The sequence below is a fragment of the Penicillium chrysogenum genome (assembly GCF_028827035.1).
Source record: "Penicillium chrysogenum strain IBT 35668 chromosome Unknown utg000001l_segment0_segment0, whole genome shotgun sequence".
In the NCBI taxonomy this organism is placed as follows: Eukaryota; Fungi; Ascomycota; class Eurotiomycetes; order Eurotiales; family Aspergillaceae; genus Penicillium; species Penicillium chrysogenum.
This window is the reverse complement of record NW_026622749.1, coordinates 1761375-1786859: the sequence shown is the minus strand read 5'-3', so window position 1 is coordinate 1786859 and position 25485 is coordinate 1761375. Positions and strand designations below refer to the sequence as shown.

At 49.2% G+C, this 25485-nt stretch overlaps 9 protein-coding genes across 9 annotated transcripts; 5 read left to right on the top strand and 4 right to left on the bottom strand.

The window, feature by feature from the left end:
• Positions 1-41: 41 nt before the first annotated feature.
• Positions 42-3885, bottom strand: N7489_000715 (3'-5' exonuclease; the record flags this gene model as incomplete). Its single annotated transcript, XM_056706470.1, has 3 exons — positions 42-208; positions 275-3705; positions 3761-3885. The coding sequence occupies 3 exons, from the start codon at positions 3883-3885 to the stop codon at positions 42-44; spliced, it is 3723 nt and encodes a 1240-aa protein (XP_056570772.1).
• Positions 3886-4241: 356 nt separating this feature from the next.
• Positions 4242-4935, top strand: N7489_000714 (RNA-binding protein LSM5). Its single transcript, XM_056706469.1, has 6 exons — positions 4242-4286; positions 4339-4395; positions 4454-4492; positions 4548-4575; positions 4764-4827; positions 4882-4935. The coding sequence occupies exons 1-6, from the start codon at positions 4262-4264 to the stop codon at positions 4918-4920; spliced, it is 252 nt and encodes an 83-aa protein (XP_056570771.1). The 5' UTR covers positions 4242-4261; the 3' UTR covers positions 4921-4935.
• Positions 4936-8966: 4031 nt separating this feature from the next.
• N7489_000713 (amino acid permease GAP1) lies at positions 8967-10830 on the top strand (the record flags this gene model as incomplete). The annotated part of the gene is made up of 3 exons (XM_056706468.1): positions 8967-9231; positions 9295-9712; positions 9768-10830. 3 exons carry the CDS (start codon positions 8967-8969, stop codon positions 10828-10830), a joined length of 1746 nt encoding a protein of 581 aa, XP_056570770.1.
• A 641-nt stretch (positions 10831-11471) lies between these two features.
• On the bottom strand, positions 11472-11747 carry N7489_000712 (uncharacterized protein; the record flags this gene model as incomplete). Its single annotated transcript, XM_056706467.1, has 1 exon — positions 11472-11747. One exon carries the CDS (start codon positions 11745-11747, stop codon positions 11472-11474), a length of 276 nt encoding a protein of 91 aa, XP_056570769.1.
• A 303-nt stretch (positions 11748-12050) lies between these two features.
• N7489_000711 (GTPase-activating protein RGD2) lies at positions 12051-14973 on the top strand (the record flags this gene model as incomplete). Its single annotated transcript, XM_056706466.1, has 4 exons — positions 12051-12281; positions 12349-13501; positions 13558-13896; positions 13949-14973. The coding sequence occupies 4 exons, from the start codon at positions 12051-12053 to the stop codon at positions 14971-14973; spliced, it is 2748 nt and encodes a 915-aa protein (XP_056570768.1).
• A 799-nt stretch (positions 14974-15772) lies between these two features.
• Positions 15773-16954, top strand: N7489_000710 (uncharacterized protein; the record flags this gene model as incomplete). The annotated part of the gene is made up of 3 exons (XM_056706465.1): positions 15773-16210; positions 16239-16431; positions 16533-16954. 3 exons carry the CDS (start codon positions 15773-15775, stop codon positions 16952-16954), a joined length of 1053 nt encoding a protein of 350 aa, XP_056570767.1.
• A 111-nt stretch (positions 16955-17065) lies between these two features.
• N7489_000709 (SDR family NAD(P)-dependent oxidoreductase) lies at positions 17066-18000 on the bottom strand (the record flags this gene model as incomplete). Its single annotated transcript, XM_056706464.1, has 3 exons — positions 17066-17534; positions 17589-17857; positions 17932-18000. 3 exons carry the CDS (start codon positions 17998-18000, stop codon positions 17066-17068), a joined length of 807 nt encoding a protein of 268 aa, XP_056570766.1.
• Positions 18001-18404: 404 nt separating this feature from the next.
• Positions 18405-19815, bottom strand: N7489_000708 (L-rhamnonate dehydratase; the record flags this gene model as incomplete). Its single annotated transcript, XM_056706463.1, has 3 exons — positions 18405-19375; positions 19440-19662; positions 19720-19815. The coding sequence occupies 3 exons, from the start codon at positions 19813-19815 to the stop codon at positions 18405-18407; spliced, it is 1290 nt and encodes a 429-aa protein (XP_056570765.1).
• Positions 19816-21225: 1410 nt separating this feature from the next.
• N7489_000707 (putative C6 transcription factor) lies at positions 21226-23971 on the top strand (the record flags this gene model as incomplete). The annotated part of the gene is made up of 5 exons (XM_056706462.1): positions 21226-21392; positions 21456-21490; positions 21547-21663; positions 21717-23091; positions 23149-23971. 5 exons carry the CDS (start codon positions 21226-21228, stop codon positions 23969-23971), a joined length of 2517 nt encoding a protein of 838 aa, XP_056570764.1.
• Between the last annotated feature and the right edge of the window lie 1514 nt (positions 23972-25485).

The following is a 25485-nucleotide window of genomic DNA, read 5'->3' as shown; positions in this document are numbered from 1 at the left end:
AAGGATAACCAAATATAGTACATGTATGCATATCTACATTGTCAGATCAATGGATTCTCATCGCTGTTGACTGCTTGTCCAAGTGGAAGAACAATGGGCTGGTTGAGTTCAGCGTACGCGGGACGAGGTGGCATTGGGTCCATGGCTTGCCTTTTCGCCTCCATGGCATGGAACAGACGAACGCAAGCATACGGATCAGTAGCAGCATCTAGGAAAAGAAAGAGGCAAGATTAGCATCTAAGGAGAGAGATTATGCAGGATTCCAAGTACTCACATTGAACCTGACGATAACTCAAAGCCCGAGTCCAATCACCGCAGCGGACGTCATCGCTTTTCTCGAGGGGGAGACCGAAATGCTCGTTTATTTGCTCGCTGAGATTGACACCCCTCTTGTTCACCAAGTTGGGATTGTCTTTGCCGTATTTGACCAACTTGTACAAATGGCTGAGCTCGAAGGTGGCTTTGGCATCGATGCCAAGATACTTGCGCAGCCGCGTGCAGTCTGCCTTGATGGAAACACCCACTTTCGTGACATCGGGAGACTCAACGAGGCGTTTCAACGATGGGGAAACTAAGTCCTCCAGAGAACGCGCGGGCTTGAAGAGCGCAATCTGGAAGAGGGCGATACGCTCCTCGTTTGCGATTTGGATCACTGAGACATTGCTCTGAATGCTGTCCAAGCTGGATGCTTGAGCCTTCCATTCCATGTCAAATCCAATGACCTTGCTCCCCAGGAAGTGTTGCACAGCTTCTTCGGTACTTTGAAGGGATCGGCAATAATGCACAATGAGTTTCCGGCCATCGGGGCTTTGCTGTGAACTATGGCTCCAGAACCGGGACGTTGTCGAACTGTTTGCACGGGAACCAATGTCTGAAGATGGGTTTGGTTCGTCTCTGGAGTCGTCTTCTTCAAAATGTCCTGGCCCATGTCCGCTCGGGGTATCTGGGACCGAGGCCATATGAGTCCCAAGTGGCTGTCCAGACAGGGAATCATCCCGGACACCACTGCTTTGTTGTTGGGCTTGGTGGAAAACCGCATTTGTGCTGTACTTTCTCCTATTGGTTGGTTCTGGTTTAGCGAATGGTTTCCTCGGAAGCATAGTTGCCGGTTGTAGTCCGTTGCGTGACCTTGTGCCTGGGAATGTATTGCTGGTCCCTCTTGGAATTGGTGGACGGGGGTCATCAAGATGTGGCTCCGGGCTGAGCCTCACATCTTTGCTCTTTGAGGGCAAGTGTGGTGGCTTGGGAAGAACCTGTTTCTCTTCATGGTTCGTCTGACTAGCAGGCGCATTGACTAGGAACGGGTTGAACTCAGAGGCGTCAACGTTCCCAGATTTGCTCTTCCAGAGTTTGGGCGATGGTTTGCGGATGACCTGACTGTCCGCCTGATATTTCTGACCGGTAGGCGCATCGACTGGGATTGGTTTGGATGCAGGCCTGCCCTCTATTTTGTGGTCCTCAGCTTTTATTGTTAGAGGATTGGGAGATAGTTTGTGCCCGAGGGGGCTATCCTCTTGATTAGCGGCTAACTCGGCTGCATGCTGTCGTTTAGCTCCCCCTTTCAGTCTCTGGCTTCTCCTTCGCAAGGAACTTTTCGTGGATACCACAACTTGAGCGGGCTCGTGATTGCCCCGATTAGCAAGCGGAGACCCGGAAGGGCCCGACAATTGCCCTTTGGTATATCTTGAAAGACGGCGTTGAGACAACCTGATGAAAGCAGCCTTGGCATTGTGATATTGGGATTCCCCTCGTCCCCTCCTAGCCCTGGCCTCCTTCGCCGAAGAACCCAGTTGGGATATCACGGAAGCAACCCGCCCCCTTTTGCGCTCAATCTCACTGTGGATGGACTCCCAATCTGCTTGTGTCTGCTCATTGGCGATTGAGATAATATGAGCGTCAGAAGCGATCTGACCCATGTGCTTGGCCCATTGCTTGAAGCCACGGATATTCTGGCTCAGTGGATTGAGGACTTCAAACTTCCCAGCAAGATAGACAGGTTGTCTCGCTGAGTGCAGCAATGTTTCCGATCGAAGACGAAGCCAGTTTAGATGGTTGTATTCAGAGATCATTTGTCGAAGATCGCTGCGATGTTTCTGGAATTCTAGGCTCCAGTCTGCTATTTTTAAGGCAGTTTGCGACAGAGTCTGCTCAGGGACCGAAGCCCACAATACCCCAAGATTACCTTTGAGGCTGTGGTGAAGGTACCAAACTTCATTTTGAAGTCTCCATATAAGAAAATTCATCATGTGCAGTGGCGCCATTACATCCAACTGTCGCCAGTAGATATGTAGTTCAGGGCTGCGTGCCGGTTTTGGCATCCAAAGACGCTTATATTCGAGATAGATCTTGTTGGATATCACGAGTGGGTTCTTGTGTAAGTACTGACCCGCTGCTGACGCCTTGGGGGCACCCAGTGCAACCGCAAGTAATACCCGCCTGCCAGTAGCTTGACGAGAACGTGCGGATACAGCTGCCCCCATGAAATCCTTCAACATCCATAATTCACTTTGTCGTAGTGGATGCAACGCCATCTGTCTTCTGAGCCAGAATGCACGGTGACGATGCGCACATCTACCAAGCTCGCGATCATTATGCCAAAGGATATCTCCGTATTGGCCAAACACCCATCTATCGCTTGGGCGAAGGTTTGGGTTACGTAGAAGCTCCAAACAAAGAGTCCTGATGGAGAAAGCTCGTGAGTTCAGGCTTTTCAGTTTCAACTCAATGTAGTTTTCCCTAATAAGTTCGCCTCGATGTAGAACTCGATCAATTCGACTTCTTGCGGTATGCCGGGGTTGTAGGTAATCATTGTTGACGGTGTCTCTCAACTGACAGATGGACAGCTCAGAAATGTTGACTAGGTGTGGTATGAGTGTTCTTTGAGTCGTACGAAGACACTCCTGCCAATTAAGGATCTTCTGGGCGGATATTCCCAGCTTTCTTTCCCATTCTGGTGTTCTACCAAAAACAATGCAGCAGAGATCATGATCAATCATTCGACCGGTATTCTCTGCTTTCGTGACAGCAGCCTGTATTCGATCCAATCCCAGTATGGAAGATGACAGAGCTGTCACTTCAGCGACATACTTCTGAGTGATTTTCTCTGCTTGTAGAACTGAACGCGTGGTGTCTGAGACCATAGTTACAAATCGCGCGCTGATGAAGCTTGACAGGATTTCCCATTCAGTCACATATTCTTGAGTGGTCTTTTCGGCATGGAGAACCTGTTTTGTTATCTGGGATACCACATCACTGATTTGCTTTTGCAGTATTGATGAGATAGCTCCATATTCGGCTTCATATGCTAGGTTGGCCTTGATGGATTCATCGAGAAGGTCATCAACGTGTTTGTATTTCAATTCAATAAAACTCTTAACAAGTTCTTGAGATGAAGGTAGCGAATTGAACTCCTTCTCAATGCGCAGACGTTGAGAGACTCGGATTTTCCCATTTACCCTCGATCGAATCAAGCTGCCCAAGTCTCGATGGTGGGCGGGGCGCACAAAAGCCGATCGGCCTGGAGTTCGTTGCACGGGTTCTGGCTTTGGGGCTTTTTTGTCGTCATCCCACATGCCTTCTTTGCGAGTGGTATTGGAAAAGTTCCGCTTTGACTGAGGTGTTATAAGCGGGATGTATGAGGAGCTTCTATTCCGTAAAGACACATGCCGGAGCCTTGGGACAGATCGTGCGCAAGTGTCGGGGCCACTGTAGTTTAGTCAGAAAACAGCTATTGAAGCTGGACACAATAGAGCTTGCTTACCCCCGCTGCTCAGAAAGTCCCCATCGCAATAGCCCATGAGATTTGGATCTATTGAGGTGACCACTATGTTTTGCAAGGGAAGATCGGGTCTTCCGACTTGCTAAAAGAATCGGCCGCATTGGCATAATGTGTGACAAGCATAGTGGACCAGCCTGGAGCCCCACGAAGCAAATCGGGTCTGATCAATTTGACAGACAACAAGTGATGGCTCAATATATGGTGATCAACGAGACAGCAACTAGAAAATCAATTGAGGGACAGGATAGCATCCCATGTTGCGGAGCTCCAAGCGCGCAAATCAACTTTCAAAGTTGCCTCTAAACCTTATTTGGCTTAGTCGCCCGGGCCGGATCATTAGAGGTGCCGAGCGACAAACGATCACGTCCTTTTCTATATCGATCTTGTCCACGCGGGATGCTTTGATCACCTTTGATTTTAAATCGAGACGCTTGCCAAGAAGGAAAAATTATCAAGCACCCTTATTTTATATCTCCTGACATCATGGCTTCTCAGCTGCTTCCTCTTGGTCCGTACCTGATGGCCCAAGAAAGCCATAACCCCGCTAACCCGTTTGATAGAGCTCATTGATAAGTGTGTTGGCTCCCGGATTTGGGTTGTCATGAAGGGTGACAAAGGTCAGTTAAAATTCAATGTTGATAACGGAACTGCACCAGCGTACTAATGCTTACGAAGAGTTCTCCGGGACCTTACTCGGATTCGATGACTACGTCAGTGAGTATCCCTGCATGAGAAGTGGCGATCTCACCAGGCACTAATTTCGATTTAGACATGGTTATGGAAGACGTGACAGAGTTGTACGTTCTTTGATATTTTCGTTTTCTAGATTTGACCTACCATTTCTTTTTCTGTGATCGTGTTTGGTTGCCTTGGCTCCTCCGCCCCTGAGCAGTGCTCGTTCATCTCTATCTGATTTGCGAAATCCAATTTCGAGATTTCCGACAGGTCACTCTTGTGATTACGCCCTAGACTAACTTGCTCTTAGCGACTACACCGGTGCCCAAATCAAGCTCCCTAAGCTCTTGCTGAATGGAAACAATATCTGCATGGTAAGTTAAATTCACCTTGAGCCCAACCCGGTGCTTTATTGACTCTTCAACCAGTTGATTCCCGGTGGTGAAGGCCCAGTGGCAAGTTCATGAGCTTGGGATACCCAGTTCTTGCCATGACGAAAATAAAATTTTGTGTATTAATGATACCGAATGCAACGAGATAGAACAAAATCGTTGAATGAACGAACCTCCATGTCAAGCGTGCTTTTGGTCTCTTCCCATTATCCCGTGTCTCGGGCAGCGCGTAGGTCAGCATTGAAGTAGGACCAAGAAGAAGCTGTTGTCAACAACATCCAAGTGAACGTGTTCTTCGCCGAAGAGGATCTCCATCGCAGTGATGGCTAGCCATGATCCAGGGGAGTCTACCACAATGCAGTCCGCTAAAAGGGACCATTGCAGCCTCCAATGATATGCGAGATAAAGCATGCAGGAACTAGCCTACAAAAGACCTCTGGGCAAGCAGCGGTCCAGGATAAGCCCACCCCCCCAACCACAAGTCGTTCTCCCTGGAATCAGGGTATCGACGGCTAAACCCGGTCGCCGCGCGCTATTTACAGTTTACAACCGGCTATTAGCAAGATCTGGGACATCCATTCGATACGAGCAGAGGCCGCTGGCGCGTACCGATCGGGAAATTCTTCACTTTGGATATCATGATTTACAACGTAGAGCAAAGGAACTCCAAATCGACTTAATACCCCACATTCAGCGTGTTATATTGCTAGTCAGTTAACTGCCGTTAAGTGGAGATTAATGATGACGGCGAACCTTAACGAGTAGCTAATTTAGATGGGATCATCTACGGCACATTATTCGATATATACTATAGCCCCTACCTACTCTGGGCATAGACCGGTCTAATCCTAGCGATGCTGTAAACACTAGAGAGTCATCTATAACATATGTAGGAGTATTGGAGAAGGATTCCAGAAACTATTTTAAAGCAAGATAAGCACAAGAAAGCGGCAGCCTTAGTCAGGGACATGAAAGGGGGTCGATGCATACGGGGCTCTAGGGACGGGCTGCAGATGCAGCACCAGCTGCGGATAATCATGGATATTATTCGAGTACTATTCACTGTTACCGAATTCAATTCTGAAAGCATGAGGTTTCGTTGTCCCGTCTTTCCCCAGACTCCAAAGTTGACTATGTGGAAACTGTTACCTAACAGATTGTCACCCCCGCATTTTATATGCACCTAATGTCGACTTCGGATTTCCAATTTATATTTGGATATATTAATTATAGTCATGTTCACCGTGAGGGCTTTTAACTGAGTCTTGGAGTGAGACAAAGTAACTATGGAACACACCAAGCGCCTCATGGACCTAAATGGGGGGGGTCCGACTTGGCAGCAAGTCGGGGATTATGAACATGGCGGAAAGGAACTAGAACAAATGTACTCCGAATGAAGTAAATGCATCAGCCTGGGCTAATAGCGGACAATTTCGTGGCGGTGGCGAAACCCTGAATGCTCATTGCGTGCTGTTTGGGGCATTCATTTCTAGCGATTCTCGTCGACTTGAGTAACCTCGAGCGAAACGTTTGGTACGGAGTACTCCGATCGTACAGAGACTATTTTGCGGGGTATTACCCGTAGACTTCTGCTACTCAACCTTGGAAACCGACAAATAACCTTACTTAGTAGGGTCCACGGGTGTGTTCACGGAAGAGCTAACTTTGTGCTACAGATCTAACCGACAGATTTCACATGAGCACCCGCACCTACCTACGCGGGTAGGCAGCAATTTTGTACAACGTACAAAGTACTCTGTACATTGGACCAGGATCCGGGCGCAGCCGCTGACCTAACATCAACGAAGGACAATCGGTCGGCCATGGCTCCTGTCACCGGAACACGAATGCCAACCCAGCCCGATGTTACCGTGGCTATCTGTTGCGGGAGCGTGGCCAGTAAAATCGGCTACTGCGCGCCATCAGCTGGCGAAGGCTTGAGTGGCTGGTAGTCAAGCATCAATTCAATTCAGCTCAAGGCCGAGAACACTGGTGCGTCTTTTTCCGCCCCTATTATCTGACCGGGATGCATGGGCCAACCGAGTCTCACGTTGTGGATTTACCTATCTCAGAAACTGGTCATGTCCTTGACCCGTAAAGCAGACATGAAAGATAAGACTAGTGCGGTCGTTTGCACATTTCGATTTGGTCGCAAAGGGCTTCTCACACTCGAAATCAGAGGTCACCCGATTATAAACACCTTGAGATCTCAACGTCCACTATTCACCAAATGTGATTAATTTCTTCTTTGACGAGGATGCCCGAATTCAGCTATTGGCCTACAAAAGTCTATTCGCGGACCCAAGATGCGAGGGCATGGTCTTGGACCTACCAGAGCTTCCTGATCGATATGTTCTGCACATTGCCCAGCAAAAATATAAAATAAAATAAAAGCACGAGCGTATTATTTAACGCGCCGACACCAGGCCAATCATTCCACCTGTCTCTAATGAACACCGCATGATAATATCTCCCCAACATGCCCTCTTGGCTTCCTGGTATGCTTCTCCCGTGCTTCCATGCATATGAATGGCAGACCGCCACGAGCCATGCAGGGAGAAACCCTCGCTTCGAAACGCCTAAGCACAGAGTTTGCCTAAGCACAGGGTTAACAGAGTTTCATGGCACCATCCCTTATCCCAGGGACCATAGCTAAATGTCATGCGGTAGTGGCGAACCCGACCGAGGTGGTTCTTGGTGGACTCTGCACAGTCTCTCTCGTCTGCCTTTCTGGCCACATCCACAGGCCAAGACTATACTCCGTACCGAGGTGACGGTCAGGGAACTCAATTGTGAAAGGTTGCGAACAAGCCTCAGTGGGGCGAATTTCTCCAGCCATATGGCAATACACGCATATTCCTTGTAGCCCATAGCGCATGCGATAGGAACGGGGTCCGTCGGGAAGCCTTCCCATAGGCAAGGGGTGAGAAATGAAAAGAAATTCCCATCCCGTTTAATCGCCAGTAGATTAGTATATTATAGAGTAATGCTAGTATGTTTCTAAGGTTATTTTGTGTAAACTTAGAATACCAACTCAGCAAGATAAAGTATTCTAGAACAAGAACCTAGGAAACACCCGTGGACGCACCTCAGCAGTGTTCGGTGGAAGCCCGGGGGAAAGGGAGGTGCGCAGGTGCGCTCTTATCTCCCGAGGTTTGTCTGATTGGGCAATGATCGACTATCTTCCATGGGTAGAGTGCGGAGAAACCGACAGATGGGGTTTAGTGAATCTGGGGAGTTGCCGTCTTTGGTCTCCAGAAGCTTGGCTTTTCCCTTGTCGGCACACAGAATATCATCCATGGATAATCCCAGGAAAAGTCGCTGGAGACTTGTCAGCATGACTATCCATGTAATACGACCTCGGGATTCAGATCGTGGAGATAGTCAAGCTAAGTTAATAGTAGATATTGGCATGAGGTGAGATCCGTTGAGGTCCTTCCGTTGTGACAGGCTAAATCACGCGAGAGATAGATAAGTAGTGGCGTCTACCAGACAGGGTTCCACATCCTACGATAATTATCTCGCTTTCCCCTTTTTGTTCTAAAACAATAAGATAGTCGGGTGAAACACCATGGTTGCAAGCCCCAAGGCCTTATCTACCGGTAAAAGCTGTGGGAACTTGACCGTTTGCAGTTTTATTCCGCGACTACCTATGTATTCCGTAGATATGTATGAATCATGAGTAATTCATGGCCTCAATATGGATCAGCCATAAACCTGAATTAAATAAAAAAAGGAAGATAATTTGCCCTCCCGGACTCGGGCGTTACCCAAGAGCATGCCAAGGTTATCAGAAGGTTGGAGTCTGAAATGTTATTAGTGCAAAACTCTAGTCGGTCTAAGCGCATGAATGCAGATAGATTTGGGTGCTTTTGATTTAATTCGATTTTAATTTGATTATGGAAACCGTAAAAATAAATTATATCGCTTTGATCTGAAATTGGACTGGTTGTATTTATACCCTCGCCCCCTCCTCCCAAACGGTCAAACTTCTACTTGGCTTACCCTCTGCATTGGTAGGCCTGGATTCTCTGGAGCCCTCAGGTCGAGCATACAGATCCTTCTTTCCTCTCTTCTAGATAATCTCACCCTCGGAAGAGGAACCTATTCACATACACATTATGGAGGAGAAGAAGTTTGAGGCCGTCCAGACTGGCGCGGAGGCCCCCCCAGCTTATGGCGACTCATCTCCAACGCGGGGAGGCATAGGCCAACGAATCTTTGACAGTTTCAAGAGAGACCCCAATCATACAGTCACCGGTCATGTTGGAGCTGATGGTTCTGGATTCGATGCTGAGACTGCCGCCCATAACACTGCTCACTCCCCGTTGCAGCGTCGCTTGAAGGGTCGTCATCTGCAGATGATTGCTATCGGTGGTTCTATTGGTATGTTATCTACTGATTATTCTCTCGTCTTATTCGACCTTGCTAATTCCGTTTACTACGTAGGTACTGGTCTTTTCGTTGGTTCCGGATCTGTTTTGGCCACCGGTGGTCCAGCCTCAGTATTGATTGCCTATATCTTGATCGGATGCATGCTTTACTGTACAGTTCATGCATTGGGTGAAATGGCAGTTCTCTTCCCCGTTGCCGGTTCTTTCGCCCATTATTCGACTCGTTTCGTCGATCCTGCTTGGGGTTTTGCCATGGGCTGGAACTACGCTCTTCAGTGGCTTATCGTCTTACCCTTGGAGATCGTCGCTGCTTCTATCACGGTCGATTATTGGAACCCAGGGGTTTCAAATGCCGCCTGGGTAACTATCTTCTGGGTTATGATTGTCTCAATCAACTTATTCGGTGTGCGAGGATATGGTGAAGCTGAATTTGTCTTCTCCCTCATTAAGGTCATTGCCGTTATTGGTTTCATGTGAGTTACGCTGCTGTTTACTGAAACTTGAATGTCTAACTAACTTTGCTGTTAGTATACTTGGAATCATCCTCAACTGCGGTGGTGGACCCCAAGGTGGATACATCGGCGCCAGGTACTGGTACGACCCAGGTGCATTTAGGAACGGTTTCAAGGGTCTCTGCAGTGTCTTTGTCAATGCCGCATTTGCCTTTGCTGGAACCGAACTTGTTGGTCTTGCCGCCGCCGAAACCACCAATCCTCGCAAGTCCCTTCCGACAGCCGTTAAGCAAGTCTTCTGGCGTATTGCTCTCTTCTACATAGTTTCCCTTACCCTTGTCGGCCTCCTAGTGAGATATGACGACGAGAGACTTATCAGCGGTAGCTCTTCCGCCGATGCCAAGGCCTCTCCCTTCGTCATTGCTATTGAGAACGCAGGAATTAAGGCTTTGCCTTCGATCATGAATGTCGTGATTATGATTGCGGTCCTGTCTGTCGGCAATTCCTCCGTCTATGGATCCTCACGTACTCTTGCTGCCCTTGCCGAGCAGGGCCAAGCCCCCAAGTTCCTAGCATACATTGACCGCAAGGGACGTCCTCTACCCGCCATTACCATTGCATCTATATTGGGTCTGCTTTCCTACCTCGCCGCCTCTGACGTGCAGACTACCGCCTTCGAATGGATGATGGCCATCTCGGGTCTGTCATCTATTTTCACCTGGGGTTCCGTGTGTGGTGCCCACATCCTCTTCCGTCGCGCATGGAAAAAACAGGGCCACAGCCTGGACGAACTGGCTTTCCGTTCCCAGCCCGGCGTCATTGGCTCGTGGGTCGGTTTCATTTTCAACTGTCTCGTGCTGGTTGCCCAGTTCTGGGTTGGGTTCGCCCCCATTGGTTACGCAGACATGACCTCTCAGGAGATTGCCTACAAATTCTTCTCTGTCTACTTGGCCGCCCCCGTGGTTCTGATTTGCTACATCGGTTATAAGATCATGTACAAGACCAAGTTTGTTCGCACGTCCGAGGTGGATTTGGTCACCGGTCGTCGCGACCTTGATATCCAGCATTTAATTGAGCAGGAGATGGCCGAGCAAAGAGAATGGCCCAAGTGGAAGAAGGTTTATAAGTTCTTCTGTTAAGCGGACGTTGTCTCTTTTTTCGATATTCTTTTGCATTCGACAACATCTCCCCCTATGTACTACATCTTGTTCTTGCATCTTACCTGGAAAGCTACATAGTTTAAAGATACGTATGTAACCAAGATACGATAATTTTTCTACGAACATTACATATGTATACAAAGCATCCATACACTTTCAGAGGACTTAAAACTCCCTTTGACAGTCTACAACATATATTAACGCCGATCATAATCTCGAGCCTCCAGGCTTGGCATACCTGTGGGGAGCAGTTGACCCAGGAAGCCAGGCATGATCAACGGCTTAAGAGTAGGGTGCCACATATATTATAGTATTGCACTATATTCTGTAATACATTTTGATTGATGTACATGATTACCCTCGGGCAAGTGCTCGTAGCCACAATGTCAATGCAATTTAGTTGTAAACATAAAGAGACAACATTTGAAGACGCACATCCACCAACCCCCTTTTTTTTCAACGGTTGAAAAAAACACCCAAATATAAAGATTTGCAGCGGATTACCACCCCAGTGTAATTTTCAACCCCAAAAATAGCCCGAGTGGATTCGAAGACGGTGGGGACAACCTTGGAAGAGCCAGGTTGTAAGCCAAAGGACTTTTAACTAGGCGGTATTGGTCTCAGATGTACGCAAATCCCCGTAATATTACGAGCCACATGACGCCCTCCAGGGCTGCGATCTGGAAATCCATAACTCCATCTACTCCGTCTCCATCTTCATCTTTCCCATTTCTGTCTTTCTTTGTTTTTGTTGCCAGCTTCCTGCCGACTTGCATTGCAATTTGCTTAGCCTGGCTTTCGCTCATTTTAGCCTCAAACTTTTCCGCGATCCGGCGCTTAACACCCTGCGCACTCGCTTCTCGTGCGTTCCAAAGTGATCTTCCCTGCTTCGTCATTGGTGCCTCGGTCTATGCGCAGTTCCATCCAGCGTCAAGATTGGATATTGAGTTGACAACTAAGCCAGTCGGTCTTCCCTCGGTGTCCTTGGCCTTATCGCACACTGTGCCTCAGTAGCCGCTCAACATCAAGTATTTCCGATTGACTCTCGGTTTCGCGTTTTCTCCACGCTTTTACGATTCCCATTTTCCTCCGAACATACGAACTCACCGGTGTCAGCTGCCGGGTCGCTTTCCCTTCTTACGCCGATCATAACGTGTCTCCGCTTGACGGCCTGAATCAGCCTTTTAGCCGCCGCGATAATGCCTGGTTTCGCGGACTCTTTCTGGACCCCCGACTATGCTTCGGGTCTGGGGGTATTGTACGGGAAGCTGCAGCAGGGCGTTGTGGAAAACAGGCAGATATTGGCCATTGCGTCCATGCGTGCAGATGCAGAAGAGCAGTATGGTCTCCGCATGGGAGACATTGCCCCGAGCGTGGACAGGCTGACTCCGGCGGGATTCGGCAAGGATGACGGCGCCAGTGTCAGAAAGGTGTGTTTTAGACGCCTAGAATGTACCGGAGTGAAGGAAGACTGACGTCGCGCGAACCTCGTGATAGGCATACGAAGGAATCCGTACCGAGATGGTTGAGGCCTCCAAGAACCACCAGAAGATTGCTAACAATATCCGTGAATTGGTTGTATCGCCCTTCCGGCGTTGGGGCGAGCAGCACGATATGCGTGTTCAGTATTCGCACGACCTCCTCCAATCCCGCATCAAGGAACACACCAAGCAGGCGGAGTTGGTAAAGAAGTTGCGCAGTACTTACTTCAATAAGTGTCGTGTCGTTGAGGATCTGGAAGAAGAGAACAAACTTGCTTTCCAAGACCCTGAGTCGAGCCCCAAGATCAAAGCTCCCCCGAAGATCGTTCTCCCCACCGAGGAAGAGCCAGAGGAAGACCCCGTCGAGTTGGGTGAACGGATATTCCCGCCAGACCACCTCAAAAAGCTCCTCACCCATATGCTTGATAACATCAAGCTTGGCGAGGCGAAGGTCCCCATTATCGGTACCTATCAAAATGTTTCCACTGGCGCGGATATCGCGCAGTATATCCAAACTCACATGGAGGCTGAAAATCTCGCTCAAGTGGAGATAATTGGTCAGGATATGGTAGACAATGGCCTTCTCCGCTTGGTTGGAAACATGGGCAATGTGTTTGCCAATAGCTCCAAGATGAACTATCAGTGGCGCCCCAAAGTATTCCAAATCACCGGTATCCCAGAAAAAAAGAAGCCTCTCATGCGTGTCACCTCAGCGGCATCAAGCGAGGACGGTAGCGGCAGCGACTCGCCCATTGCATCTGTCTCTGAAATGCTATCTGGCTGGAATCCTCTCAACAACCCTTACCCGAACGAGACACCTTCAGAGAAACTCCGGAGGGAGGCCTTGGAAGCGGATGAACGGTACAAGGTTGCTGTTCGTAAGCTTGACCAGATCCGCTGCCGTCTGGAGGAAGAAGTCATTGGCCAGCTCAAATACATGGAGCAGTGTGAGCTGGATCGCCTCAAGGCCATCAAAGCGGTGGTTCTTGACTTCTCGGGCGCCATCAGCAATGTCATTCCCAACCTGCAGAGCACAGTGGATCATATGATGTTATATCAGGAAACAATTCAGCCCCTCGGTGACTTGAGATATCTGCTGGAGAACTACCGTACTGGTGGATTCGTACCCAAGATCCAGGCATACGAGAACTACTATGGCTCCGTTGAAGGTACAGTCACGGTGATTGTGTAATGATGAAGCGTTGCTAATTTTAATTTCCACCAGAACAAAACTTCGGTGTCGACCTCGAAGCTAGAGCCCGTGCCGACCGCAAACGTGTTCCGATCCTGGTGACCACTATCCTGACCTACCTAGATAATCGTAAGAAATCCATGGAATATATTCGAATTCATGAGTTAAGGCTCACAAATCCCACAGGCTACCCTGAACTTGAGGGCGATGAAACGCGGCGAATGATCTGGCTAACCGAAGTTGAACTAAGCACGACGCACAAGCTTCGTCAAGCTCTGAACAACAGCAAGGCTGATTATGCCGAGGTGTTGCCTCAGTTCGAGATCCCAGTTATTGCGAGCGTTTTAAGATTGTACCTTCTTGAATTGCCAGGTTCGTCGCTCTCTTGGTGGCTCGGTCCATGTTTATGCTAATACCCGGGTAGACTCATTGGTTTCCTCACAAGTTTACGAGATCGTGAAGACGATTTATTCTACCACTGCTCATGAGACCACCGAAGAAGGACGGATCAAGGTTTTGCAAAGCACCCTTGGACAACTCCGCCTTGTCAATATCGCTACGCTTGATGCCATTATGACTCACTTCACGCGCCTGATTGATTTGACCTCGGCCGACGAAGAATACATCGCTCTGCTGGCACAGGCCTTTTCCCCTTGTATTCTCCGTCCTCGCATAGAGAACACTCTGACGATGAACGAACGCCACAGCTATCGCTTGATCCGCGATCTGTTTGCTCACAAGGACTCTATCTTTGGCGAACTTAAGCGCCAATCGAGTGCGCTCGGAATTACCAGCTCCAGCTCCAACCGTCCACGCGCCATTAGCACGGACGAGAGTAACCGCCGTGCGGCGATGGAGGCCCGCCAACGCGCCATTGTCAACCGCAGCCGGGCAACCAGTCCCGCCAATCGCCAACGACATCGACGTGACCGCTCGAGTGGTGCTTCGGAGATTGGCCGGTTCCCGATCAACGTCAACAGCCCTTCAGACCGCAGATCCACCCGCGGTACTAGTCTAGATGTACCAGCCAGCAAGCCTCCCCAGGCCGGATCTGAGGATGCTCCTACTGTGAACACCCAAGTTGCTGAGACTGTTAGCAATGTTACTAACGGCACGTATACTGAGTCCCCGGCCTCGGCTGCTGCCAGCGCCAGCACCCACTCGAGCTCCCCTAGCCCCCCTCCTGTTCCTCTTCCAGAAACTGCATCCGATGGCTCACCAACTCCTACACCTACTCCGGCTGCAACATCCGCCGAATTCGAGAAGCGGAGTTCTATGTCCCGCTCTTCTGGCGCTCGGTCCAGTCGTAAGCCAGGCCTTGGTAGCTTGTCGAGTTTCCCCACTGGCTCGGCTGTTGGTGCCAGTACTGGCACTGACAGCAACCGAAGCAGCATCGCTGAAAGCGAACCTAACAGAGTCACTCTGGAAGACAAGCCTATGGATGACTAGCTTTTGAGGATCTGCGGGTGCAGAGGAAACCTTGTATAGATCAAACTGGGAGCAGCGCATCGGAGTGCTGGGGAAAAACGTGCATCATTGCATTGCATCCCATTCACATCTTCCTTGCTCCCTGATCATGGTGAAGACGACCTGGCGAGTTGCAATTTGGGACATCACCTTTACTTTTTCTTGTCTTTTGTTTTTCCTTTTTTTGAACTTGAACTTTTACTGCACGCCTACGAGGCATGCATGCATACATACATACCCTGTCCCTTTTGCTGTGTTACAGAGGGGGTTGTTCACATCCTTTTTACCTTGCCTCTGTTACTGCTACTGTGATTTTCCTCTTTATGTTCCTTGATGCATTCCCTTTGTTGCCCTCGTGGTATTATCCACTTGGTGTATGTATACTCCTGACCCTTTCTCGTGCATATGAATTTCTTTCTGTCCTACATATAGCATTACTCCCTGTTGGCGTAGCTCTGTAGAATTTATGTGGAATTCAATAGCTAACAGTGCCGGAAATTACTTGTCTCCACCAAGCTCTGGATTCGGGACAAGAACCACCGAGCGTTAGCTCCCATGAATCAAGAATTTGAACGTTCTCCCTAAAAATATTACTTTAGTCTATGAACGCCTCAAACAAACCAGAGCCAGACACCAGAAGTATTTTGTATGAATAACCAACCCCGCATCCGCCCTCTTTCAAGCAAAGTGCAACTTGGCTAAACCCCACAGCCAAAACACTCCCAGCCGAGTGCAATAAAACAACCTTGGAAGATAACACTCAACTACATAACCCTAAACCATGACGCCAACAAACCGAATCCCAATCGTGGACTCCCACATCCACCTCTTCCCAGCGACGCACCTAAAAACCCTATCCTGGCACAACGCCAACAACCCACTTGGCACACAACACAGCGTGAACGAATACCGCCACGCAGTAGCACAATCTAACGCTACGTCCCTCATGCGGGGCTTCATATTCCTAGAAACAGACCGACTCTCCTCAATCACCGACTCAACCCCACCCAACCACGGCTGGCAACATGCCTTAGATGAAGTCTCCCTCTTAACACGTATAGCCCTCGGTACACCCATCCCAGGCGAGGGTCACGTCTCGCACGACAAGACGCTCTGTCTGGGGATTGTGCCGTGGGCGCCTGTGCCAGGCGGGCCGGATGTGCTGAGCGCGTATATGGAGCAGGTCCGTGCCCGGACTGGGCACGAGGTTTGGGGGAAGGTTAGGGGGTTTTAGGTATTTGGTTCAGGATAAGGTTGCTGGGACTATGCTTGGGGACGGGTTTGTCGAGGGGTTGAGGTGGCTGGGGAGGGAGGGGTTTGTTTTTGATCTTGGGGTTGATGCGAGGTCTGGCGGTTTGGGGCAATTGAGGGAGGCGGTTGAGATGATGGAGCTGGTTTATGGGGGCTTGGAGGGAGATGAGGCGCTTACGATTGTTATTAGTATGTCTCTCTCTCTATCCCTCTCTCTCTCTCACGCACACGCTTTCTTTTCTTTTCCTTTTGGTTGTTCCTGCTTGGATTCTCCTTGCTGACTGCTACAGACCATTTGTGCAAGCCCAATCTTCGTTTGATGTCAGATGATATTCGCTCTCATCCGGAGTTCCTTGAGTGGAAGGATCTTGTCACTAAGATGGCGAGGGCAAACCCTAGAACTTTTATGAAGCTTTCTGGGGCGTTTTCGGAGCTTCTACCGTTAGAGGCGGAGTCGGTGCCAGATTTTGGGGCAATTGTTGAACGCGTGCAGCCATGGACTGATGTTGTTTTTGACGCTTTTGGGGCGGACCGTGTCATGTTTGGATCAGACTGGCCGGTGTGCAATGTCGGCGGCGGTGGAAATGATGTCTCTTGGGGCAGATGGAGACGTGTGGTGGAGGAGGCTTTGGAACGGAGGGGATTATCTGAGGAACAAAAGAGGGGTGTATGGGGATCTGTTGCTTTGCATGCTTATGGTATAGAGATCTAGAGATTCCATTACTATGAAGGACAGAAATGGAAAGTCATTTGAGCTTGAAGTACGTATATACATAAATAAATAGCTTGAGACTTCCAAGAAAAGAAACAGCTGTACATATCCTCATTGCAGGTTAACAAATAACCCACCATCAACCAGTAGCTGCGCACCAGTCACATAGCTACTCAATTCCTCACAGGCCAAGAAAACAGCTGGCCCAGCCAGATCCCGCGGTTGACCGAGTCGGCCCAGCGGAATCCGACCCTCCATATAACTCCGCTTAACAGGGTCCTTCATATCCTCCTCATTAAGCTGCGTCCGGATAGTCCCCGGCAGCAGCGCATTGCAACGAATACCATACTTTCCGAGCGCACACGCACACGACTGCATGAGACTCAACACCCCGGCCTTAGTGGGGGTGTAATGTGTCTGCTGCGCGCCGCCTACCAGAGCGGAGATGGAGCTAACGCCGATGATGGAGCCGCCGGATGGCGACTGGGTCAGTGCCATTTGGCGGGCGGCGGCTTGGGTGGCATAGAAAGCGCCCGAGAGGTTTGTTGAGATTGTGTGGTTTAAGAGGGAGGGTTCGAGTCTGGCGGGATCGTTAGAGAGGAAAAGAGGGGTGAAATGGTAGGTTATAGCTCACTCTAGGAATTCAGCAAACTGGCACACGCCTGCGTTGCTGACGAATACATCTAGCCGACCAAATGTCTCGACGGTCTTTGCGACGAAGCTCTGACCTGTCTCCGGCTGCGAAATGTCGCCGGGAACTGTGAGGAATCGGGTGTTCGCTGCTTCGGCTTCGATCTCGTTCACGTCTTTGCGTAGTGCTTCTAGCAGCGTGTCTTCCTTTGCGCCGCCGAGATGGCTGATGGAGACTTTAGCTCCATGACGGATGTAATCAAGGGCAATCGCCTGTAGTAGAGTTAGTGTGCTTTTCTTTTCTGCTTTTCTGAATCCATTCAAATTCCGGAGATGGGAAATCCTACCCGTCCAATTCCTGTGAGGCCACCAGTGATGGCGGCAACTTTACCAACTAGTAACTGTGGGAAATCCATTGATGATGTTACAGATGTAGAGGTGTTCTTCGCAATTCTCACAAATTCTCACCTTGGGCGAAGTGGGTGATTTCTCGATAAGCTCGGGGGTTCGTGGTGATGTTACCCCGAGTGTGGGGAAACCCCACTCCGGCAGAATATAGAGAGGGGCAATATATGTTGGAGTTTTGAATTATCCAGTGGCATTGAAGTAGCACCGATTAAATTGCTTTTATACCGCTTATATACATAGGGTGAGGCAAAATTTGTACCATCTAAATGATAATCGGTATGAAAATGGATGAGATTTGTTTATTTTTTTTATCCGATGTGTATATACATGATTCTCGTATAGTGCGTAGATAACTGATTGGAATGAATCAAAGACATGAAGATGGCAAATAATCCCGCCAAATGGTCAACGTTTACGCAGAACCATTGCCATTGACCGCCTCTGCGTTGTCGGGTGCGCGTAGGGACTTCTGGGGTGCAGGCGTAAGGATAGCAGCAGCGGGAATCAGAGGAGCAGCGGGATTGAGTTCCAGACCGAATCCGGGCTTGTCCAAAACAGAGACGTCAAGGTAGCCTTTGGTAGGAATCGGCTCGTTCAAGAAAAGGTTACCAAACACAGGCTCGACGGTGTGGCCATCGGCAGAGTTGGCAAGGTACTCTTGGAAGGGACTATTGGACTGAGAAACGACAAAGTGGTACGAGTAGGGACCGGACGCATGGGGCACAACAGGGAGATCGTAAGCAGCAGCCATGGCAGAAACCTTAAGTAGCTCAGTCATTCCACCAACCCACATCACATCGGGCTGGAGGATGTCAACGTTGCGGCCCTCGATCAGCTTGCGGAAGCCATAGCGGGAGTACTCGTGCTCGCCAGTGGTAAAAGTAACAGTCGGGTGGGCACGCTTGAGGAGCGCGTGGCCGTCGAAGTCATCGGGCGAGAGGCACTCCTCCCACCAGTCAATGTCGAGCCCAATAGCCTCACAACGCTTGACTAGCTGGATTGTGTAAGGGACAGTCAAAGACATGTAGCAGTCCACCCGTAGTGGGAAGTTAGCGCCGACTTTCTCGCGCTGCTGGCGCAGGTATTCAACGTTTTTCAGAAGGCCCTCGGTACCCTCATCAGGACCGTGTGGCAGTGCCACCTTGGCGCCGATGAAGCCGGCGGCCTTTGCGGAGCCAGGCTGGGGACCGGTGCAGTAGAAGTTCAATCGGGTTCGAGTCGCACCTCCGATTAGCTTGTAGACGGGCTCATTGCGGATCTTGCCCTGCAGATCCCACAGAGCCAGATCAATAACCGAGATCACGGCGACGGGTAGACCCTTGCGGCCGTAGAACATCGAGGCGCGGTACATCTTCTCAAAGAGGTCGTTGGTGTCACGGGGGTCTGTTAAAACATGGTTCGTCAGAAAGATCCATTGTTCTATGTGTATGTGAGATGGTGTACATACCCGCGCCAACCAGGAAGCGGTTGAAATGTTGCTGGGTCAGCCAGCATGCAGGCGGACCTCCGAAACCAGTCGCGAAGCCCTTGGTACCATCAGTGGCCTCAATCTCCACACAGAATGATCCCAAGACATTGATACCCCATGATGTTCGCGACCCACGGAATTGTGCCCACTTGGTCATGGGGGTGGAGATGTTGCTGTCGACCAGCCAGTGGCCTCCTTTGACCTGTGACGATAGTTAGCATGTCATATATTAAGACAAATCATATTTCAGAGCTCTTACATTGTGATAATCACCGCCAGAGCCAACACCATCAATGATGAAGGTGCGGACTTCCTTAATGCGGGGGAATTCCGTTGTCGCCGTTGTTGAACCCATGATGTATGAAATGAACAAGCCTCAGGGAAAAAGAACTCAGTTATCTACAGGAGGAGATAGAAGAAGAGAAATAAAACAGAAATCCAGCAGTTGCGGGGGATTCGCATCTATTTCAACGAATTCCACATGCCGAGGAGAGCTCGGGGCATCGCTACCCCCAGAGACGGACAAACGGCGACTCGGAGAATTTGTTGCGGCGTCACATATTATTTTATCTATGTCAAGCTACATATAGGCGGGCCGGATAAAAATGGTCTCGATAATTCTACGAAACCCATGGGTTATAGTTCTCGAATTTCACAGCGTTGAAGACCCGGGGGATGTAAACACTTGACACCTGGGCAATTTTCATGACCTCGGGATTACTCTCGACGATTAATGCACCGTTTTTTCTTTGCGAGAAGGTCTCGTATTTGTATATACTCGTAATATCTATAGTACAGAATATGAGACTCTACAGATTACCACATATAGATCTGGTGATATATCTTCATCGTCGATATAGAGCGGGGTGTTGAGGCACTCATGTCAATATATTCGTCAATATATTCGTCAATATATTCGCATGAATATGAATATTGCAAGAAATTCCACAAACGGATATAAACAATAAACCTATAGATTATGCCTCTCTAATAATCCAGTAAATCTATCAGCTTGATAGAGCCCCTAAAACTCGCCTGTTGTTAGCTGTAAGGAAGGTAACGACACTGATCCCTGCCCGTCCCCCGGGTAGACTATAGTGACACGTTGGCAATATTGGGCTAAAAATGTTTCAAAGAGTTAGCAGCTTTCGATCTTCAATTGCATGAAAAGCTTGATATGTACATAATGAGGTTATGGGACTGTCCAAGGTCTGTTGGGTTAGCGAATAGGAGCCAAGGCAAAGGTACCCAACGCCCATGCATGCATCTAGGTGCTGAGCTTATGTTTCTCTTTAAAGTAATGGGTTTACGGTAATCAGAGGTTATATTCGACAGACTTGCAACTATCCTGGACTGGTATTGACCACGGATTTCTGTTGGACTGTTTGCACTCCCTCTTATGGTGTATAGTGCTTGCTGGTACTCTTTCCCAGTGATATCTTGTCAGAACTAAAATTTGAGAATATCAAAGAAATCGAAGTAACCGAAGCGAAGAGATTCAAGTCAAATCAGGGGAATTCCAAAAGCGGAGAATGCGGGGTGCCCCGGTTTCTGCCTGAGGCCTTAGCTCCACGAGTCCGACCATTTCTGTTTCTTCCTTCTCCTTCCCTCGGGCTCAAGACTATTGCGGAGAGCTTTCCCAAAGCCCCGTCTATTTTATAACAGTATACAAGGCGATCCCAGCCTGTTTGGACCTCACACTGTGACTTGGCCTTGCATCATGCTCGGTCCCTGATAGGGCGAATTGCTATCTCGCTAAATCAAAATGCCGAACACTGCGCTTCCCGCCCAGGAGACCCCTTCCTCCAATCAGCAATTCGGTGATCCGAACCGAGATCAGAGTGCAGAGTATTCTTCGGATTCTGATAACGACCATGTTGGACTCAATGGCTCCACAAGAGCCTTGAAGCGAAAACGCCCCCTCACTGTCTCGTGCGTACCTGAATCGCCCCGGCTACCCATGTATGAAATGTAACTTCCACTAACCCTACCAAGACGTGAACTATGCAAGCAGCGAAAGGTTAAATGCGGTATGGTGTAAAAAGTTCCTAGACAAATGTTTCGTTTCTAACATTGACCACCCCAGACCGAGTACAACCGAGCTGTGGCTGGTGTACCCGAAATGGCCAGCTATGCGAATATAGGGAACGAAAGAAGCCTGGGCTGAGAGCTGGGTATGGAAAGGAGCTAGAACAAAGACTTGGTAAGATTCTACAGTCTACTCGTCATCTATTTCATAGCTCACTCGTACATCAGATCGATTAGAAGATATTATTCAATCACAAGCTCGGCTTATCGAGATGCATATGCTGCAAAGTCAGTCTTCAATGGGCCACGAGTTACCCCACGCTGGGCGTCTTTCATATAGCTCTCCGTCGGAGCCGTCAGCAGTCCATGGCCCTAGTCCTAGTACGGCTCTTTACTTCAACGACCCTGCGTCTTCTGTCACTCTACCCTCACGCCATGCAGACGTGTCCACCAACAGCCCATCCGATGGCTCTGTGAAGAATTCCTCACAAAATCATCTGCAACACGACATGTCAACGGCGCCAGTTGGCCAGTTGTTACATAACCAAAACGCACATCATGATTACACAGGAAACGAATCTTCTTTGAAGGTTCCCGTCAGCATATACTCAAATCAAGAGCAATCTCTTACTGATCCTGATCTAGATCTGCCACCATATGATTTGCTCTATGCTCTGGTAGATCTCTATTTCGAACATATCAATTCCTGGTGCCCGATCCTCCACCGGCGAACAACCCTGGATACCTTCTTTGGCCCTTCGCCACTAGACGAGGCAGACCGAATGGTGCTGTATGCAATTGTGGCAACAACGCTGCGTTTTTCCTCTGACAGCAGGCTTAATGACCAGAACAGAAAGCGTTATCACGACTCGTCTAAACAAAAGGTCGTCCTGTATGGCTTGGAAAATTCTTCCGTCAAGGCACTTCAGGCACTCGTGATTTTAGCTCTTGATTTGGTCGGATCTTCCAATGGCCCGCCGGGTTGGAAGCTACTTGCCCTGATTACCCGATCTGTAGTTCAGCTAGGGTTGGCTGTGGAAGCAAAGTCTTCTCTTATCAACCCCCTCTACCCGTCAATCTATACTCTGAGAGCTGTCACTCTTTCAGAGCCAGATTCGTGGATTGAAGATGAGAGCAGACGTCGTTTGTTCTGGATGGTCTACTTGCTGGACCGATATTCCACCCTGGCGACTGCGTTCAATTTCGCCTTGGATGACAGAGATATCGACCGCAAACTCCCTTGCAAGGATGATTACTTTATGAAGAATCAACCGGTTGAGACGCGGTGGTTCCAATGCTCCAGTGACCGTGCAGATTATCTCAGTAAAGCTGAAAACGTTGGTTCTTTCGGTCTCTATGTTGAAATCTTGGGTATCCTCTCGCGGATTCACCTGTTCTTGAAACGGCCTGTGGATATCGGCGCTCTCTCAGATGTTGCGGAATGGCAGGCTACCTATCGCAAGCTGGACAGCGAACTCACGTCGTGGGAGTTCAATCTCCCAGCGGAATATGCCTACGAAAACTCATCCCGACTCTTCAGTGGGCCCAAGAATGGCCGGGCTTTGCACAGCGATTGGGTGCAATTGCATGCAACTTATCAAACGTGAGCGCGCCGCACCTTTATTGTTGTTCCAAGCAACTAACGGGTCAATTACTATAGAGCTGTAATTCGTCTGCACTCCTCGGCAGCATACCCGACAACCCGATCTCCAATCTTCACGCCCTCATATAGTGCCAGCCAGCGATGCCTACTAGCTGTGGAAAACATTCTGTCAGTAACAAGGTTTGTTGTAGAGCACAACATGCTAGACAAGATGGGTCCGCCCTTCGCTTTCACTCTCTGGGTCTCAGCACGCCTACTCCTTGTTCACGGCTCAACCATTGCACATACTGTCAGCCCCGATATCGTCTTTTTCGTGGATACTCTATTCCAGTTAGGAAAATACTGGAAAGTCGCCGAGCGATACAGCAGCATCCTTCAACGGGTCCTAGACGAGTACAACGAGTATCAGCAATCCACTGCCATAGACGGCGAACGATCCACACCATCAACGGTCAAGATTCTCGCCGATATGCGTCGCTGTGCATTCGACTTGGACTTTTTGATCTCGCGCCAACCACGCGAATCACCCGCTGATAATGGTATTGGTGAGAGTCACCAGCCCCGACCGCCCTTGCCGACAATGGCCACCCGCAACCTCGCCCCCAACGAACTCGAGTACCTGGATGTGTTTGGTTTCTTCAATGTTCCCCGTGTTCCTCCTGCTCGGGCTCCTGACCTGACTACTTCTACCCCATCTCATTTGGAAATCACAGATCCTGTGCCAAATCCAATGTCAATTCATGGATTGACGGACGCTGGCCCCGCGCCTCCAACTGGGTCAGTGGATGATAGTGGCCATCCCTCCAATGCGAATGAATTCAACATCACCAACTACTTGATTCCGACCCCGGAGACGGATTGGCTGTTTCGACCATCCTAAAGGCACTACCTGCTCTTCTCTTGTGTCCATTTTTAGTGGCTTCTTGCCTGAAGACAGACAAAGAAATTCAGCTCGCACACACTGAAGTGAAGTGAATACCGAGTCCGACGGAGAACACATGCTCCGGAATGCCGAATATTCTGTAAACTCGAAAAAAAGAAGGCTTGTCACCCTCTTGGATTTTGCGCCCGATATTGAGTGCGCCTTGACTTCTTTGCCTTTCCAGTCGCTGAGACGTGTCTGGATTCAACAAAGCACGCAATGAAGGAAAATTATATAACGGATAGGAGCGAATGCTAAGATGAAAATCGGTGCCGCTTTCTACCGTAATAAGTCTAGAAACCACTTCATGGGGATTTTTCTTACTCCGCGGCCCTTTAGGGATGGATTTTGCATCCTCGTCCTCGCGGCCTCTTTCATCGGTAAGATCGGTTTCATTCGGGATTCTGTGCTTCGGCTAAGTTGGACAGAAAATCCGCTCGTCAGCTCCTATTCACCCTGTGATCTGTATCTCAACACAAATCAGTTGCCGGTCCACGTCCTTCCACCGGCTTCTCCTTTCCCGTTCAGCCCATTGAATCCCCCCATCTACAGTTTGAGTCAAGCGTCAAACGTTCGTGTGAACTTAAAGAGAAAGTTATCTCGTTTTCAGAGAATCACTTTTTCGCAGTCTCGAAGCAAGCTAGACATGGGAGAAATGCACCAAAGAGAGAAAGAAATCGACAGGTGTGCTTGTGCTTTCGAACAGGTTCTGAGAGGGAAAAATTCCGTCCGGTTATTGACTACTACTGTGATGATCTTCAATCAATTCATATTAAGAGCCTTTTTACATGTTCTGTGTATATCTCTTTGCAAGTCTTTCGAGGACGAGAAAAAGGAAATGGAGGAGGGGAAGGGAGAGGGGGTTTATACTCGTAGGTGGATACGTCGCGCCTTCCCGAACCATGGATAGCCTCATCCTCATGGCAGCTTCCATCTGGGAAAACCCTTCCAAGGCACAAAATACCGGCTTTTTACGAGGACTAGTACAACGGTATTCTCATTTCCCGCGAGTAGATGCGAACAGTCCTTGAATTAAATTCTTCGAAGGTTGCTCTTTCCTGTTCTTATCCAACTTTATGCCCCTTCACGGTAGTTGTATATTTCCGTCATGTATAAGCATCTCCGGGGAAATGCATTGAGCCTCCACTTTTTGTCAATTCGTGAACAATGGAGCTCCCATGGTATCGGTCCCTTGTATGAATCCGTGCATAGTGGCTGCATTATGGTAAACCCCTCCTCCTCTCCAATGTGTACACTCATAAAATCTACCTTACGAAAAGAAGAATGGTCCCTGACGAAGACCGGGGAATTCTAGTATCTACATGACCTCCTCTCGAGACAGCTACACTTGAGAAGTCTCCGAGAAAAACAATGACCTTTTAGGTCGGACCTAGTGAATAGAATAATTCACATGTAAAAAGTTGCGATTAGGTTGGCTTGAAGATTGATTTGAGCTGGTGGATGCCGGACGA

What these genes read in the sequence shown, in the direction of transcription:
- N7489_000714 (XM_056706469.1), top strand. Translation starts at nt 4,262, where the DNA reads ATGGCTTCTCAGCTGCTTCCTCTTG. An exon ending in TTCTCAGCTGCTTCCTCTTG is followed by an intron (nt 4,287 to 4,338) that starts GTCCGTACCTGA and finishes CCCGTTTGATAG; the next exon opens with AGCTCATTGATAAGTGTGTT. An exon ending in ATGGAAGACGTGACAGAGTT is followed by an intron (nt 4,576 to 4,763) that starts GTACGTTCTTTG and finishes ACTTGCTCTTAG; the next exon opens with CGACTACACCGGTGCCCAAA.